The 14,063-nt window shown below is 34.0% G+C and overlaps 2 protein-coding genes and 1 non-coding gene across 3 annotated transcripts in view; 1 reads left to right on the top strand and 2 right to left on the bottom strand.

The window, feature by feature from the left end:
* Window positions 1-2,425, bottom strand: part of LOC111424711 (glypican dally-like) — a 67,373-nt gene extending 64,948 nt beyond the window's left edge. Inside the window, exon 1 of the mRNA XM_023058346.2 lies at window positions 2,071-2,425. Within this exon, the coding sequence (XP_022914114.1) occupies window positions 2,071-2,248 (178 nt within the window). The 5' untranslated portion in view covers window positions 2,249-2,425. The remainder of the gene's footprint in view (window positions 1-2,070) is intronic.
* Window positions 2,426-7,712: 5,287 nt separating this feature from the next.
* LOC111424836 (uncharacterized) lies at window positions 7,713-9,346 on the bottom strand. The gene is made up of 3 exons (XM_023058528.2): window positions 9,054-9,346; window positions 8,169-8,659; window positions 7,713-8,110 (listed from the first exon to the last, which is right to left on the bottom strand). The coding sequence occupies exons 1-3, from the start codon at window positions 9,075-9,077 to the stop codon at window positions 7,870-7,872; spliced, it is 756 nt and encodes a 251-aa protein (XP_022914296.2). The 5' UTR covers window positions 9,078-9,346; the 3' UTR covers window positions 7,713-7,869.
* On the top strand, window positions 8,813-8,884 carry TRNAD-GUC (transfer RNA aspartic acid (anticodon GUC)). Its single transcript has one exon. It is a non-coding gene; the product is annotated as a tRNA-Asp (tRNA).
* Window positions 9,347-14,063: the final 4,717 nt, after the last annotated feature.

Genomic DNA, 14,063 nt, shown 5'->3' with positions numbered 1-14,063 from the left:
TTGTTGAGTAGTTAGGGAGGACTTAATGTTATGTATCTCAACAATAATCGGAAACACTATAAAATAGCTGATTATGAGTTCTTTCCCCCATTACACTTAAAGAGTAATATTTCGTGCGCTAACGCTATAATTTACTTTCAAAATTGATGGATTTACAACTACAAGGGTTTAGTGGGGAAATTACGAGTGATTGACGACTTTTATGTTAATACAGTAAAACCTCGTTATAACGGACTAAATGTTTTTAAGTATGATTTCAGATGTATGGCTAAATCCAAATGTTTCTGGTTCTGGGTTTAGTGTTAGTATAAAACTAAAACCCGAATGTTTCTAGTTCTAGGTCTAGTATTAGTTCTAGTTTTATACTAACACAGTCACTTGAAGTAAGACTGGACCTAGAACTAGAAACATTCGGGTTAGCCGTACGTCTCTTAAGACGGCTAAACCCGATTGTTTCTAGTTCTAGGTTTAATGTTAGTTCAATAAAAATATACAACAACCTATCACTGAATCATAATTAAAACTAGAACTAACACTAAACCTAGAACTAGAAACATTCTAGTTCTAGGTCTAGTGTTAGTTCTAGTTTTACTTCAATAAAAAATATATGTACAACAATCTAACGCTGAATAACAGCTAAAACTAGAACTAGCATTAGAACTAACACTAGACCTAGAAGTAGAATCATTTGGGTTTAGCCGTCTTGAAAGACGTGCGGCTAAACCCAAATGATTCTAGTTCTAGGTCTAGTGTTAGTTCTAGCTTAATACTAGCACTATCACTAGAACTAACACAAGACCTAAAACTAGAATCATTCGGGTTGAGCCGTTTTGAGAGACGTGCGGCTAATCCCGAAACTTTCTAGTTCTAGGTCTAGTGTTAGTTCTAGTTTTACTTCAATAAAAAATATATGTACAACAATCTAACGCTGAATAACAGCTAAAACAAGAACTAGCATTAGAACTAACACTAGACCTAGAAGTAGAATCATTTGGGTTTAGCCGTCTTGAGAGACGTGCGGCTAAACCCGAATGATTCTATTTCCAGGTCTAGTGTTAGTTCTAGTTTAATACTAACACTGTCACAAGAACTAACACTAGACCTAGAACTAGAATCATTCTGGTTTAGCCGTCTTGAAAGACATATGGCTAAACCCGAATGATTCTAGTTCTAGGTCTAGTGTTAGTTCTAGCTTAATACTAGCACTATCACTAGAACTAACACAAGACTTAAAACTAGAATCACTCGAGTTTAGCCGTTTTGAGAGACGTGCGGCTAAACCCAAATATTTCTAGTTCTATCTAGTGTTAGTTCTAGTGACAGTGCTAATATAAAAGTAGAACTAACTAGTGTTAGCTATACTTTTATTTATTATTCAGTGCTAAATTGTTATAACTAACTAATACAAGAATGAATTAATCTGTAATATCGAGGTTTTACTATACTTGTATTTATTTTTACGATAAACTAATTACTAATTTATTTTTATAACAACAATAAATGAATTATTAGATTTTATTATTTGATGAAACGATTATTTATCCATCACCTTTTCTAAATTACACTTAATTTGTTTTTGTTATTACTTGTTACAGATAAAAACATGAAATGTTGATACATCGCTTGTTTATTACTTAACATTCTACTTGTTTAAAATTAAAATATCTCGGTTGATTTTATGTCCCTCATAGGAACTGATTAGCAGATTTTATGTCACCCGGCGTCTGTACACATTTCTATTCCGGTCTCGGGAGTCATAAATTTGAAAATAGCCAACATTACAATTACGAACACAATGTTTATTCCGTATATAAGAAAGACAACTCGTTTTACATCCGGCACATTTTTATACCACCGCCGGTGAAGAAAAAGGACGGTTTTTTTTTTGACTTGTATATCCCGGGTTTTTTTTATAGCAACAGATAAAATGATCGTAAAAAATTTAGTAGCTTGTATATGGCATGTGCTCGGAAGTTCTCGATGTTAACTTTTCGAATTAAATAGGAAATAGACAAAACGAATTACGATAAAGTTTTTTTTTTTAAATCTTAATAGATTCTTTTAACTTACCTGTAACTGGTGAAGTCGGAAAAGTGTAGATTCCCTTAGGATTATAAACCGAGTTGGTTTCCTCGCATTTCGTTGGCGTGACAACATTGGAAGAACGAACCCCCGAAGTTGAAAGGGCCAACAAGAGAACAAAGACGTTGGTTATCACACACAACCTCGAGTTTCCGATCACAGCCATTTTTTTATAATTTTTTTTTAACGCGAAAATAAAAATTAATAAAGTGTTTTCAAACAAGTTCAATTTTTGCTTATACACCACTCGGATTTCTACGTCGGAGCCGAAGAAGATAGTCACTCCGAGTTCGCGAAAGATCTTCGAAGGATCGAAGTCGACGAGGCGCCGCGTTGATCCTTTCTGACGGACGCTCGCCGGCGCCGGCTGCCGACGTCGTTTCACTCAATCTCCATCTCTTTTCTTTATACAAAGTTGGAATGAGATAAAGAATTTTTGGTGCGCACGCAGAACGAAACACGCCGAGTTAGTTCGCTCAGGTATCTCTACCTGTGCATACCTGAGGTAATCCTTCCTTTTTTTTTGGAAGGTCTACAGCTGATCGAATTCGTGGTGTGTTCTTTTAAAACCGCGAGTTTGAAGAATTTACCAATACTTATCGTTTACTGTTTACTTTCTTAAAGGTTATTTGTTTTATGAAAATTTTTTAAATTCCAGTTAGGAAATAACTAGAAATAACAGATTTATAGAGAAATGCGTAGATTTATTGGGAATTTTGTACCAAAAGCATTTCATATCCAACTTAGTGTAGCCTAAAAGCAAACAACAAAGTTCGTGATGACTTCTTGAAAAATTGGGTCAATGGAAATATCAAAAATCGTTTTCTTACTTAGGTTGTCTTTCAATAAGCAAGCGGCTATGTATCTTTCAATACGACATATCACACAATTACGTCGTTCATGATGGTATTCATTGGCGACGCATCTTAGATGGAGATTGCTGGTGGTTTTGCATCACTTATAAGTTAAGAGACATTACAAGCCCATCCCAACTCAACTCAACTCAATCCAGCTCAACCCAAGCCAACCCAACCAAACCCAACCCAACCCAACCCTTTGGCCCTGAGATGATGGGCGGCTAGATAGTGTGGGGTTGGGGCCAATGACCCCCACTCACTAAAAACCCCTTCCTCGTCTTCTCTCCGGAACCGCCAGAAAGGCATTTCTTCGGAGTTGGCAACATCCTTCCGTTTTCTCCAGTTTCATTTTGGAATTTATTTCCCTTTGCGTGCTGTCTTCAGAAATGGATCGTAGGACTGACAAGAAACCGCCAGATTTTTCACCTTTTGATTTTGCATCACCAATCGATTTTCTTAATTCCTCCATTTGCTTAGAAACTTCATCTAAAGACTTTCTTCCATCAGCTTCTGATGCAATCTGTTCGGTTTCAATAAAAGATGCACTTGCTGTTTTCGTAACATCTTTATCAGATTTTCCAAATATTTTTTTACCAAAAGTTGATACAAATGCGCCAGCACTTTCTTTAGCCTCTAGCATTTCGTCGTGGGCTATATCGATCGTATCTCCTAGTTTTTCAATTGCCTCTTGAGTTTTCTCTTCTGCACCTCCTCTTAATTAGGATATTTTACCTTCTAGTGTTTGCTTTGTTTCTTTTGTTTCTTTGGATATTGATTCTGTTGCTTTATCAATAGTATCAACAGTTTTAGAAACTTGACTAGATGTTTTATCTTTTAATACTTCAGCAGATAATATACTTTCATCCATAGCTGATGAAAGTTCGAAAGTTTTTGATTTGATATTATCTTTTAATATTTCTTCCGCTGTTGATGTTTGAATAGGTGGGCTTGCGTCAACTGTAGTTGTTGATTTTTCTGTATGTTTATAGCTGATTTCACTTCCTTTAGTTTTTTCTGACCCCAAAATTTTGCTACCCAAATTAGAAATAAATGATCCTACACCTTTTGCACCTTTTTTCGGCATGAAACAGCACACATTCTATTACTTTTTGTATAAATTATTTGCTTACGTCGTACCGGGATCGAGATGGGTGGATCCCACCTCATCTCCTCTTCTTCCCTTTCTGGTTGGGACGGGATTTGCTCTTTTCTCTTTCTCCCATGCTTGAAGGGTGGTAAGACGACTTGGACACTCTTGCTCATCATGGGAAACCAAAACCAAACCTTTCCGTTACTTTTAGTCTGATTTATCACCTTACCTCATACCGGGAACGAGGTGGGTGATTCCCACCTCGTCTCCTCTTCTTACATCCCTCTCCTTCCTTCTGCTCCCGATGGACCATAGAGCGTCTGAATGTGGGCTACTATCCCCTTTTCGTATTCCTCCTCATGGTCTTGCATCATTCTCTTTCGTATTTCTCTTTTGTTTTCAAAACATTCGCAACCATCTTAATGTTATAGTTCCAATTGTTTTCACTTTGTAACATAACACGTACCACTTTCTCCTTGTCAAGCTTTGTCCCACATTCTTTTTCACATGTTGTTCTCTGTGTTTTGAATTCTTCACACCCGAAGAACGTATGGTAGGGATCGTCCTTTTGCCCACAGTACCAGCAAGCGTATGTCTCTGCCTTCTTTATTCTGAGCAAGTATGTGCCGAAAACGCCGAGACTGGTCAGAAATTCCCAACCCAACCCAACTCAATCCAACCCAACCCTCTTTTTTACGAGGTTGTGTAAAAATCTGCTTGCAGACATATGGCCTGTGATGATGGGCGGCTAGATAGTGTGGGGTTGGAGTCTGTAACCCGACCCACTAAAAAACCCCTTTCCTCGTCTTCTCCGGAATCCGCCAGTGGCGTTGCTTCGGAGTGTCTTCGATCTTCTTCTCTTCTTCTTCACCTCTTCTTCGCGGTCTTTTCTTCCTCTCTTCGTTCTTCTCTTCTTCCTCTCCTTTTCATCCTATGCTCTTCCTCTTCTGCTCCAAATTGTCTTTCCATTTCTCTTCGTTTCCTCACTGGTCTGCTTCCTCTCCATTGCATGTGATGGAATCATAAATTTATTAATTTTGTATTAACTATTTACCTATGACGTACCTGAGCGGGGAGGGAAGCTTGTGCCCAGTGCCCCCTTTTTGCTCTTCTTACTTCTACCACTGCTGTCTCGTCTACCGTGTCGTTGCCTTCTTCTTCATTTACGCCCTCTTTCCTCGAACCCAAGGTACGAATGTCACAAGAAAAGACAGAAATTATTTCCCTCTCCTCTTCCCTTTCCCTTGTTCTTCTTGTTTGTTCATCCTTCTGTTACGTGCATCGCTTATTTACGATCGTTTTTCTTCTTCTTCCTTCACATCTATCAGCTCTCTAACAAACTTTTCTACCGTACTCCAGTTTTCTTTGCTTTCCAACATTGTGTCGATGATATTTCTGGTGTTAATATACGTTTTGTCCGGTTATAAACTTACTCAGGTGGTCATTTACTTCGTCCCAGTCTCTTGTTACCCACGGTGTGATCCTGGGCAATCCAACCCAACCCAACTCAACCCAACCTAACCAAAAGTTGAGTGTTAATTTTTGGTTTTAATTGCATAAGTAAGATTCTTGCAAGAAAATGCTCTGCTTTAGACCACGAAACCATGATCTCTTAATGAATATAGCAGTCAATAGACAACAGCAATTTAATCATCCTGCTGGGATGATAATTGTCAAAAAATTGGAGTGAAAAAGACGCAGCTTAAAGGCAGAAACCATAACACATCTAGTCCACATCTTCTTGAAATACTATTAAGTTTTTGAACCATACAGAACGCTTTCCCCAAAATAGAGATCAAGAAGGGACACCAAAAAGTTTAGAATTCATATAAATGGGTTCCACTTCAGCCACCGTTATGCCAGTGATGGTGGAAGTCTACGTTAGTGTAGCCTCTTTTAGGCCTCGATGTAAGAAAAGGTCTCACATGGTGACTAACAAACAACCCAAGATACTGGATTAGGAAGCATGGACCCGAATCTAGATGCACCCCACCGACTAATCCAAGAAGAAGACCACACTGACAGATTGTGTATAAACAGTTGTTGCTTATATTTTCATGATTGCAGACAAAATCAGTTGTCCAAATTAATTTGTTTATTTAAAAAGTTCTTAATATTTTAAAGTATTTACTTTGAGTTGTAATTTAAAATAAAAACATTAAGTTTTCAACTTGATATTTTATTAACGTCTATCGTATCTGGATTTGAACGAGATAAAATTAAAGATGAAAATGAGTATTGATTCTACACGAGATAATGAAAGAGACAAATATTTATTTATTTATGGTAACATAATCTATCAGACAGAATTATCAATAACACAAGGACAAACTTATATAAGAATATCGAATTATTATAAAATAAAAGAATGAAATTAAAGTGCACACCTGTTTGAAAAGACTGTGGTGAAAATGTAAGTTTTGAGCGAACAATAAAAGTTACAACACACGTCCCATTTATTTGCTCGAGCCGATCAACAAACAAGCTGTAAATATCGGCCCTTTCAAGTGACTTTTATAACTGGTAGAGTCAGTCGGTCAGAGAGTTAAATCAGTGCAGTCTCGGCAAATAAAGATATCCCAACTGTAACGTTCTCTTTGGTATCCATAAAAGTTTTACCCCGCGGAGGGTTTTATGGCTACCAGTTATAAACGTTTCGTTTGGTTTATCTGATTTAAATGCCACACTCAAAATAAATTGATGAATTATTAAAAAGAATTATGAATATGTGGAGTCTGGGTTCATAAATTCCTTTCGAAACCGATTTAGATAAACAAATATTACGGTTTTAAGAGGTTCGAGTAACAAAGAAGCTTTTATTTTTTAACAGTTTTATAAGGATGTAGTGGTTTTATGAAAGCTAAAAGAAAGTGTAAATTAAAAGAAAATATTTTGAAAAGAAACGAGTTCTAAAAAAGGGAATTTTGTTTAGGTATCATTTATCTCTTTAACGTTTTGGAGACACGAAACGATTCGCTGGTGACTTGTGATATTTTTTGTTCAAAGGCGACTGCTCTTGGCACCAGCAAGGCGCCAAGAATCTCTTCGTCTTGGATACCTAATTGACGTTTCCCCGACAAATGATTTATCGATGGTGGTGGTTTCGGCCTGATTGTACCCTTGTGTCACTTCTTTACTGTTAATAAATTAAATACCTGCGAAAAGGAAGCTTTTTAGGAATGTTTGCCGACCCAAATCCAAGTTTTATCTGATTTTGTTTTCTTCTCAATAAAAATATTACCAAAACGGTTAAATTAAATTTTGGTACAAAATAAAAATTATTGACTATTGAAAAACTATTTGAAATATTTATTGATGAATTATATTTTCGATTACCAAGAACCATCTATATTAAGATAGATGAAACCTAGCATAAAAGCCAAGATGATTTCTTTTTCCCTCAAAATATTAAATAAATTTTAACTCCTAATAATTAGGCAACCCAAATTACTCCCAATAATCGAAATAACATTTTAAATATTTTTTATTGGTGAATAATGTTTTTGATCATCAAGCACCATCTATTTTAAAATAAAATGAACAGTAAAAACCCAAGTTGACTTTTCTTTCCTTCAAAATGTTAAATAAATTTTAATACCTAATGGTTAGGCAATCCAAATGACATTTTAATTATTTTTTGTGGAAATTTTTATTACAATCTACTCTACAATAAATACAAGCTCTTAATTTTAAATGTTTCTACCAAAAGCAAATTGCTTCATTTTTATTATTAATCGTACAATTATCTTTCGGTAAAGACTAAAATAAGCTTAAATTAAACTTATTATTAGCAAATTAAAAATGTATTATTAATTAAGCTTTAAATTCTTCATTTTATGTTTAATTTTTCTTCTCATACCCGCCTTGGCTAACAATAACTCCAACGGGATAATCAAATTTGTAGAAAAATCCTCTTGGTGGTCCTTTCTCTTCTTCGCTCGGTTTGTATTCCCATTTGCTTGGAGCTTCAGTGGTTTGGGCATAATTTTGTTGATTTTCAGAGTATTGTCCACTATAATCAACGTTGTTGTAATTATTGTAATTGGATTGAGAATCTTGAGGTTGTTGTGAATATGGGTAACTAAATTAATTAAAAAAATTTTAAGATAACGATGTAAAAAAAAGTTTAAATAACTTACGCTGGTGGTTTTGAATTTCTTTCAGCTTCTTCTTGCCATCTCCTCAAATGTTCTTCTTTAGCAGCTTTAACTTCGGGTGAATCTTCAACTTGTCTGGGTAAAATTTGAGGGATATTATCTTCTTGGTGAAAACCGTTTCCATTATCCCAATATTTCACTTTAATTTCTTGTCCACCTCCGTTTATGTACTGATAAGATCCGGTTATTTGGTTGGCTTTTTTTTGTTCTGATTTGGCGATGTCTGGAACGGCGTAACCGTAGACGTAATCACCAAGTCCATTTTGACCATGATATTGATTTGCTAAGTAGATGTCTTCAATAACTTGGTGTGGTTGGTTTCCTATGTATCGCACTGATGGTACTCTCGTTTCAATTTGTGGGGCGTAACGGAGTGATTGATCTTGTTGGTTTATGTATTGGTCAGCTTCTTCTGGTGCTATATCTAGTAGTTTTAAATCGGCTGCTTGTGATGATACAATACCGATTGTAAACTGTATAAATTAATTTATTTAAGTATTAATTGGATTACTATTAAATGCCTCTGAAGTTGATGAATTAAAATCGAAACCGGTGATTTTAAATCAAAATGGAGTGTTAATTTTGTTATGGATTTTTAGCTTTCAATTTTAGAAATATAAGTATAATCCCAGTTAGTATAGTGGTCAGTATCCCCGCCTGTCACGCGGGAGACCGGGGTTCGATTCCCCGACTGGGAGTATTTTTTTTTTTTTTTAATTTAAAATTAATTTAAATCAAAGTTGATAACTAACATTAATAACAACTACAAGGATAAACAATGAGATATAATCATCGGATTCAACGAACCGCGTCAAAAATATTACAATATTAATAGAGCGCGAATTTTTATTATTTTATTTTACTTACCACCAATAAAATTTTCACTTTCATTTTTTACACCGTTTCTTATCACTTTTTAACGGGTTAACTCGTCAAGATTCACCTTCGATCTCATCCTTATGCAATCCTCTCGTATTTATATAAGAGGAGGATCTCCCACCTGAATCGTCTCGCTTTGACAACTCTTGAGGATGATACCTGTTCTGTTCCAAACAGTGGTAATCAAACAGTTTTCCAAGAAATTATTATTACTTAGAGTCCTCAATTTTGTTAATAAAATAAAAATCGATCTATTTAATGATATATTAGTTACATTGATTGAATCATATCATTCAATACATCCAAGATAATCTTAATTTACATACATCAAACTGGGTCTGCGACTAATTTATGCAATTATTTAAGGGTTCTCTCCGTACGTCGCCAAATTTGAAATTGTAATCAGCGCAAACGCTTACCAACTTGCAAATTACTAGCAACCGCAATCGCATTTTCTTGTTGAGAGAAGCAAATAATTTGCTAAACCACACACAAATTAAACTTTATTTGCACAAGTTTGATTGAAATTGATTAAAAAAAATAACATTTTGAGATGCCTTTGCAGATTTTGGCCAAGCTGAATCCCAACAAAGCCTAAAATATAGCGACCCACTGCGCTAAGAAGATTACGATAATAAACTGTGTACACTAAAGGTCCATTAACCGACGGGAGATACAACAACAAAAAATAAAAATTTGAAATTAACAACGCCACGTGTTAAACGAAATAAGATTCAAAAAAAAATTATTTTATGATACCTTAGATGTGCTAAGTTGTGGCTGTTTAAGAACGCAACAGGGGGGAAAACCTAAAAGTGAAGACTCATTACAACTTATGAAAAAAAGAATTAAAAAGTATCAAGGATTGCATTTGCAGAATTTAAATTTCATTTTTAATTGGTCGCATGGCAAAATGAAATTTAATTATATTGGTTTATATTTTTACCAATTAGTAATTTTATTGACCTTGATAAATGATCCTTTCAAACTCATTTAAAAAAAAGATAATGATTTTAGTTCGCCAATTTAAATGCTATGTTATCCCTACTAATTATGACGGTTGTGTTAAATTTAATTGAATTTTTCGTTAATTTATTCCCTCATTTAAGTTTTTTCTTCGAAGGTGACTCTGAGGTAAGATCACTTTCCGGACGACACCCAATCGCGTTTTCCATTCAAGTTTAGTTGTCGCACCATTAAACATTTGTAATTGCGTTCAGCGAGCCGTTGCAAAGTGACCAAACGTTGGGGTTGGTGAGAAATTTTTGTACGTTACGTCTTTGGGAAACTGGTTCTTGGAAGATGATGTCACCAATCAGATAAATCTTAGTTGTTTGCTTGTCTTTTTTACTAAGATGTCCTACACGACTATAAGTCTACAAGAAGAAATCGGTTTGTATTTTATTTTTGAAACTGTTTTTTTGTTGTGTAGGGCTTTTGGCAAAAATATTTGTTGATTTATTCTTTTGTAGTCTAAAAATATCTGTTCTTATTTTTAACAACATGGCAAAAGATTATTTTAATAAACCGGTAATCTTTCAAATTTTATCTTCTGTAACAATTTCCAGCAATTTAGCGCTAAATAACAATTAAAACTTGAATTAACACTAGACTTAGAACTAGAATCATTCGGGTTTAGCCACATGTCTTTCAAGACGGCTAAACCAGAATGATTCTAGTTCTAGGTCTAGTGTTAGTTCTTATGACAGTGTTAGTATTAAACTAGAACTAACACTAGACCTGGAAATAGAATCATTCGGGTTTAGCCGCACGTCTCTCAAGACGGCTAAATCCGAATGATTCTAGTTATGGGTATAGTGTTAGTTATAGTTTTACACTAGCACTGTTCCTAGAGCAAACACTAGACCTAGAACTAGAATCATTCAGGTTTAGCCGTCTTGAGAGACGTGCGGCTAAACCCGTATGATTCTAGTTCTAGGTATAGTGTTAGGTCTAGTTCAACAAAAATATGCTGCAATCTAGCGCTGAATAGTAATTAAAACTAGAACAGAATTCTGAACAGAGTTCTAGTGACAGTGCTAGTGTAAAATTAGAGCTAACACTAGACCTAAATCCGAATGATTCTAGTTATAGGTATAGTGTTAGTTATAGTTTTACACTAGCACTGTTCCTAGAGCAAACACTAGACCTAGAACTAGAATCATTCAGGTTTAGCCGTCTTGAGAGACGTGCGGCTAAACCCGAATGATTCTAGTTCTAGGTCTAGTGTTTGCTCTAGGAACAGTGCTAGTGTAAAACTATAACTAACACTATACCTATAACTAGAATCATTCGGATTTAGCCGTCTTGAGAGACGTGCGGCTAAACCCGAATGATTCTATTTCCAGGTCTAGTGTTAGTTCTAGTTTAATACTAACACTGTCACAAGAACTAACACTAGACCTAGAACTAGAATCATTCAGGTTTAGCCGTCTTGAGAGACGTGCGGCTAAACCCGAATGATTCTAATTTTAGGTCTAGTGTTAGCTCTAGTTTTACACTAGCACTGTCACTAGAACTCTGTTTAGAATTCTGTTCTAGTTTTAATTACTATTCAGCGCTAGATTGCAGCATATTTTTGTTGAACTAGACCTAACACTATACCTAGAACTAGAATCATACGGGTTTAGCCGTTTTGAAAGACGTGCGGTTAAACCTAAATGATTCTAGTTCTAGTTCTAGTGTTAGTTCTAGTTTTAGTTCAACAAAAATATGCTACAATCTTGCGCTGAATAATAATTAAAACTAGAACTACCGTCCGTGATTTATACATCATATAGACAACTCTGGGAAAACTCCGAGTTTATCTATGAACATGGAATAGAGCAAATTGAGGAGATAATATTAACAGTATGACTTATAAATATTTGGTCCGTTATATCCGAAGTGGTTTCTAACAAGATCTGTTATTTTGAGATTTTACTGTAGTTGTATTTCCATAAGTTTCTTGCAATTCCCATTCTTGTCAACATAAATATCATAAAATATTTTCAATAAAATACTTTTTTTCTCGTTTCATTTCAAGTTCAAACCATTTAATACTGTGCAATGTTCCTTGAAAATCATATAAATGATAAAACGTAACTTAAAAATGTACTTGACATTTCTAAAAATCTTAATCGCCAAAACTGTTTTATTAATTATCACAATTATACATAAAACTCGTTTTTACTATTTACCTAAAAAAAAGATGATAACAATCTAGCTCTACCTAATTAACACACAATTAACACAGTCCCATCTTTTAAATAACCGATTTTTAACAACCCAGAACTCCATCAAACGATTATTTAACATCCCATTATTGCATAAACCAAATTTAGAGATGAATCTTATTTTCTTATCCGATTAAAATGTAAAGAAAGACGATATCTAACATCTGCACTATTTTCGAGTTTTGTTTTTCTTTTTAAATCCTCTTCCGAAAAGCGGATCTAAGGAAAAGGTCAAGGAGCCGTATCATCTTTGGGACGGCTTTTTACGAATCTTCTTTGTTCGGAATTCGTGTAATTTAATTTTACGATTAGTTGACGTAGTAAATCCAACCGTGACGCAGTTGTGTCATTGAAACGTAGTTTTTATTTGTATTAAATAGACGTGAACTGACCACCAGGAAAATACTGAATCATTCTCGAAGTTATTACCTTCAAAAATGTATTATTACCTCAGGGTTATAATTTAATACATCGTAAAGGAATAAGATTTAAAATTTATGTTGTAAATACTTTTGGTTGGTTTTTTTTTAGTCCAAAATTCACAAATAACCAGTAACAGGTTTATAAAGGTGATGTAACATATTGGTTTTCAAATTTCCAGAAGGTCAACACTTCTTTGAACAGAATTGTATTATTAATCTGTATTCATTTAATAATAATAAATATTTTATTAGACGTCTTTTTGCCACATTAAGTACATCTTCATTATATTGCTATTGGAATTGTTAAATGATAGGTTATTTTCTTTATTAATTAGCTCTTCAATGAATTATTGCAATCTCACTATGTTAGAAGTAAGTTGTGCTGCATAAAGATAAGTATATATAAGATAGGCCAAGATGTAGCAATATAAAGATGCTAATTTTAAGTGTTAATACGTAAATAAACTGATTTTAATTCACAATATCTTGTTTAATTAGAAGTTGAAGATCATACATCATGCCAGTTTATAACTAATAATGTAAAGAAGACGGTTTTAGGAGAAAACTGGTTTCAAACAAACATTTGATTTATTTTTAATAGCATTTTTCTAGAAAATTGAAATCTCCCTAAAGTAATAATAGGTGATGATTGATTGGATCTATACAATAATTCTATATTTAGTGCTGAAGAGAATAAAATCTAGATAATATAACAGCAAGATTTGAGAGTTATTGTGTACTATGACCTATAAAATCAACAGAATACTAAAAATAAGAAGAACTCATAAAAATGGAATAGTATTTACTTGTTTTATTAAACTCCACATATCAAAATTTGTTCAAAAAGGTTCTAAAATTGATCTCAATGTAGAGTAACTCTATGTACAAAAGATTATAATGAATCCATGGTTAATTCATTAATAAAAGAGAAGAAATATAAAGAAAAATTGTGTCATTATAATCGAAATAATCAGAAAAGAAAAATAAAATGAAGAAATTGTGTTGTTAAGATTTGCTTTGACAAGAAATGGAAAGAAGAAGATACAACGAAAATGAAGAAAGAAGTTAATGTAAGAAAAAAGAAAGAAATTCAAAAGTGAAGAACAAGAAATAAGAAAGAAAAGAAGAATCTATGAGGTTGGTTAATTTGTTTCAAGTTTTAGTTGATGAATAAGGTTAGGAAATATATTTTAGGTTAGATGTGGTGCAGAGATGGATTATTGTAAATTAAAATGAAGAAAGAAGTTAAAGTAGGAAAAAAGAAATAAATTCAAAGGTGAAGAACAAGAAATAAGAAAGAAAAGAAATATCTATGAGGTTGGCTAATTTGTTTTAAATTTAGTGGATGAATAAGGTTAGGA

Source organism: Onthophagus taurus, chromosome 6 (assembly GCF_036711975.1).
Source record: "Onthophagus taurus isolate NC chromosome 6, IU_Otau_3.0, whole genome shotgun sequence".
Taxonomy (NCBI): Eukaryota; Metazoa; Arthropoda; class Insecta; order Coleoptera; family Scarabaeidae; genus Onthophagus; species Onthophagus taurus.
This window is presented reverse-complemented; position numbering and strand designations above follow the sequence as displayed.

Bases quoted from the DNA above. Each gene is read 5' to 3' on its own strand.
- LOC111424836 (XM_023058528.2), bottom strand. From the start codon at position 9,077: ATGAAAGTGAAAATTTTATTGGTG. The intron at 8,660-9,053 runs GTAAGTAAAATA...TAATTTATACAG, and splicing joins AAGTGAAAATTTTATTGGTG to TTTACAATCGGTATTGTATC. The intron at 8,111-8,168 runs GTAAGTTATTTA...TAATTAATTTAG, and splicing joins AGAAATTCAAAACCACCAGC to TTACCCATATTCACAACAAC.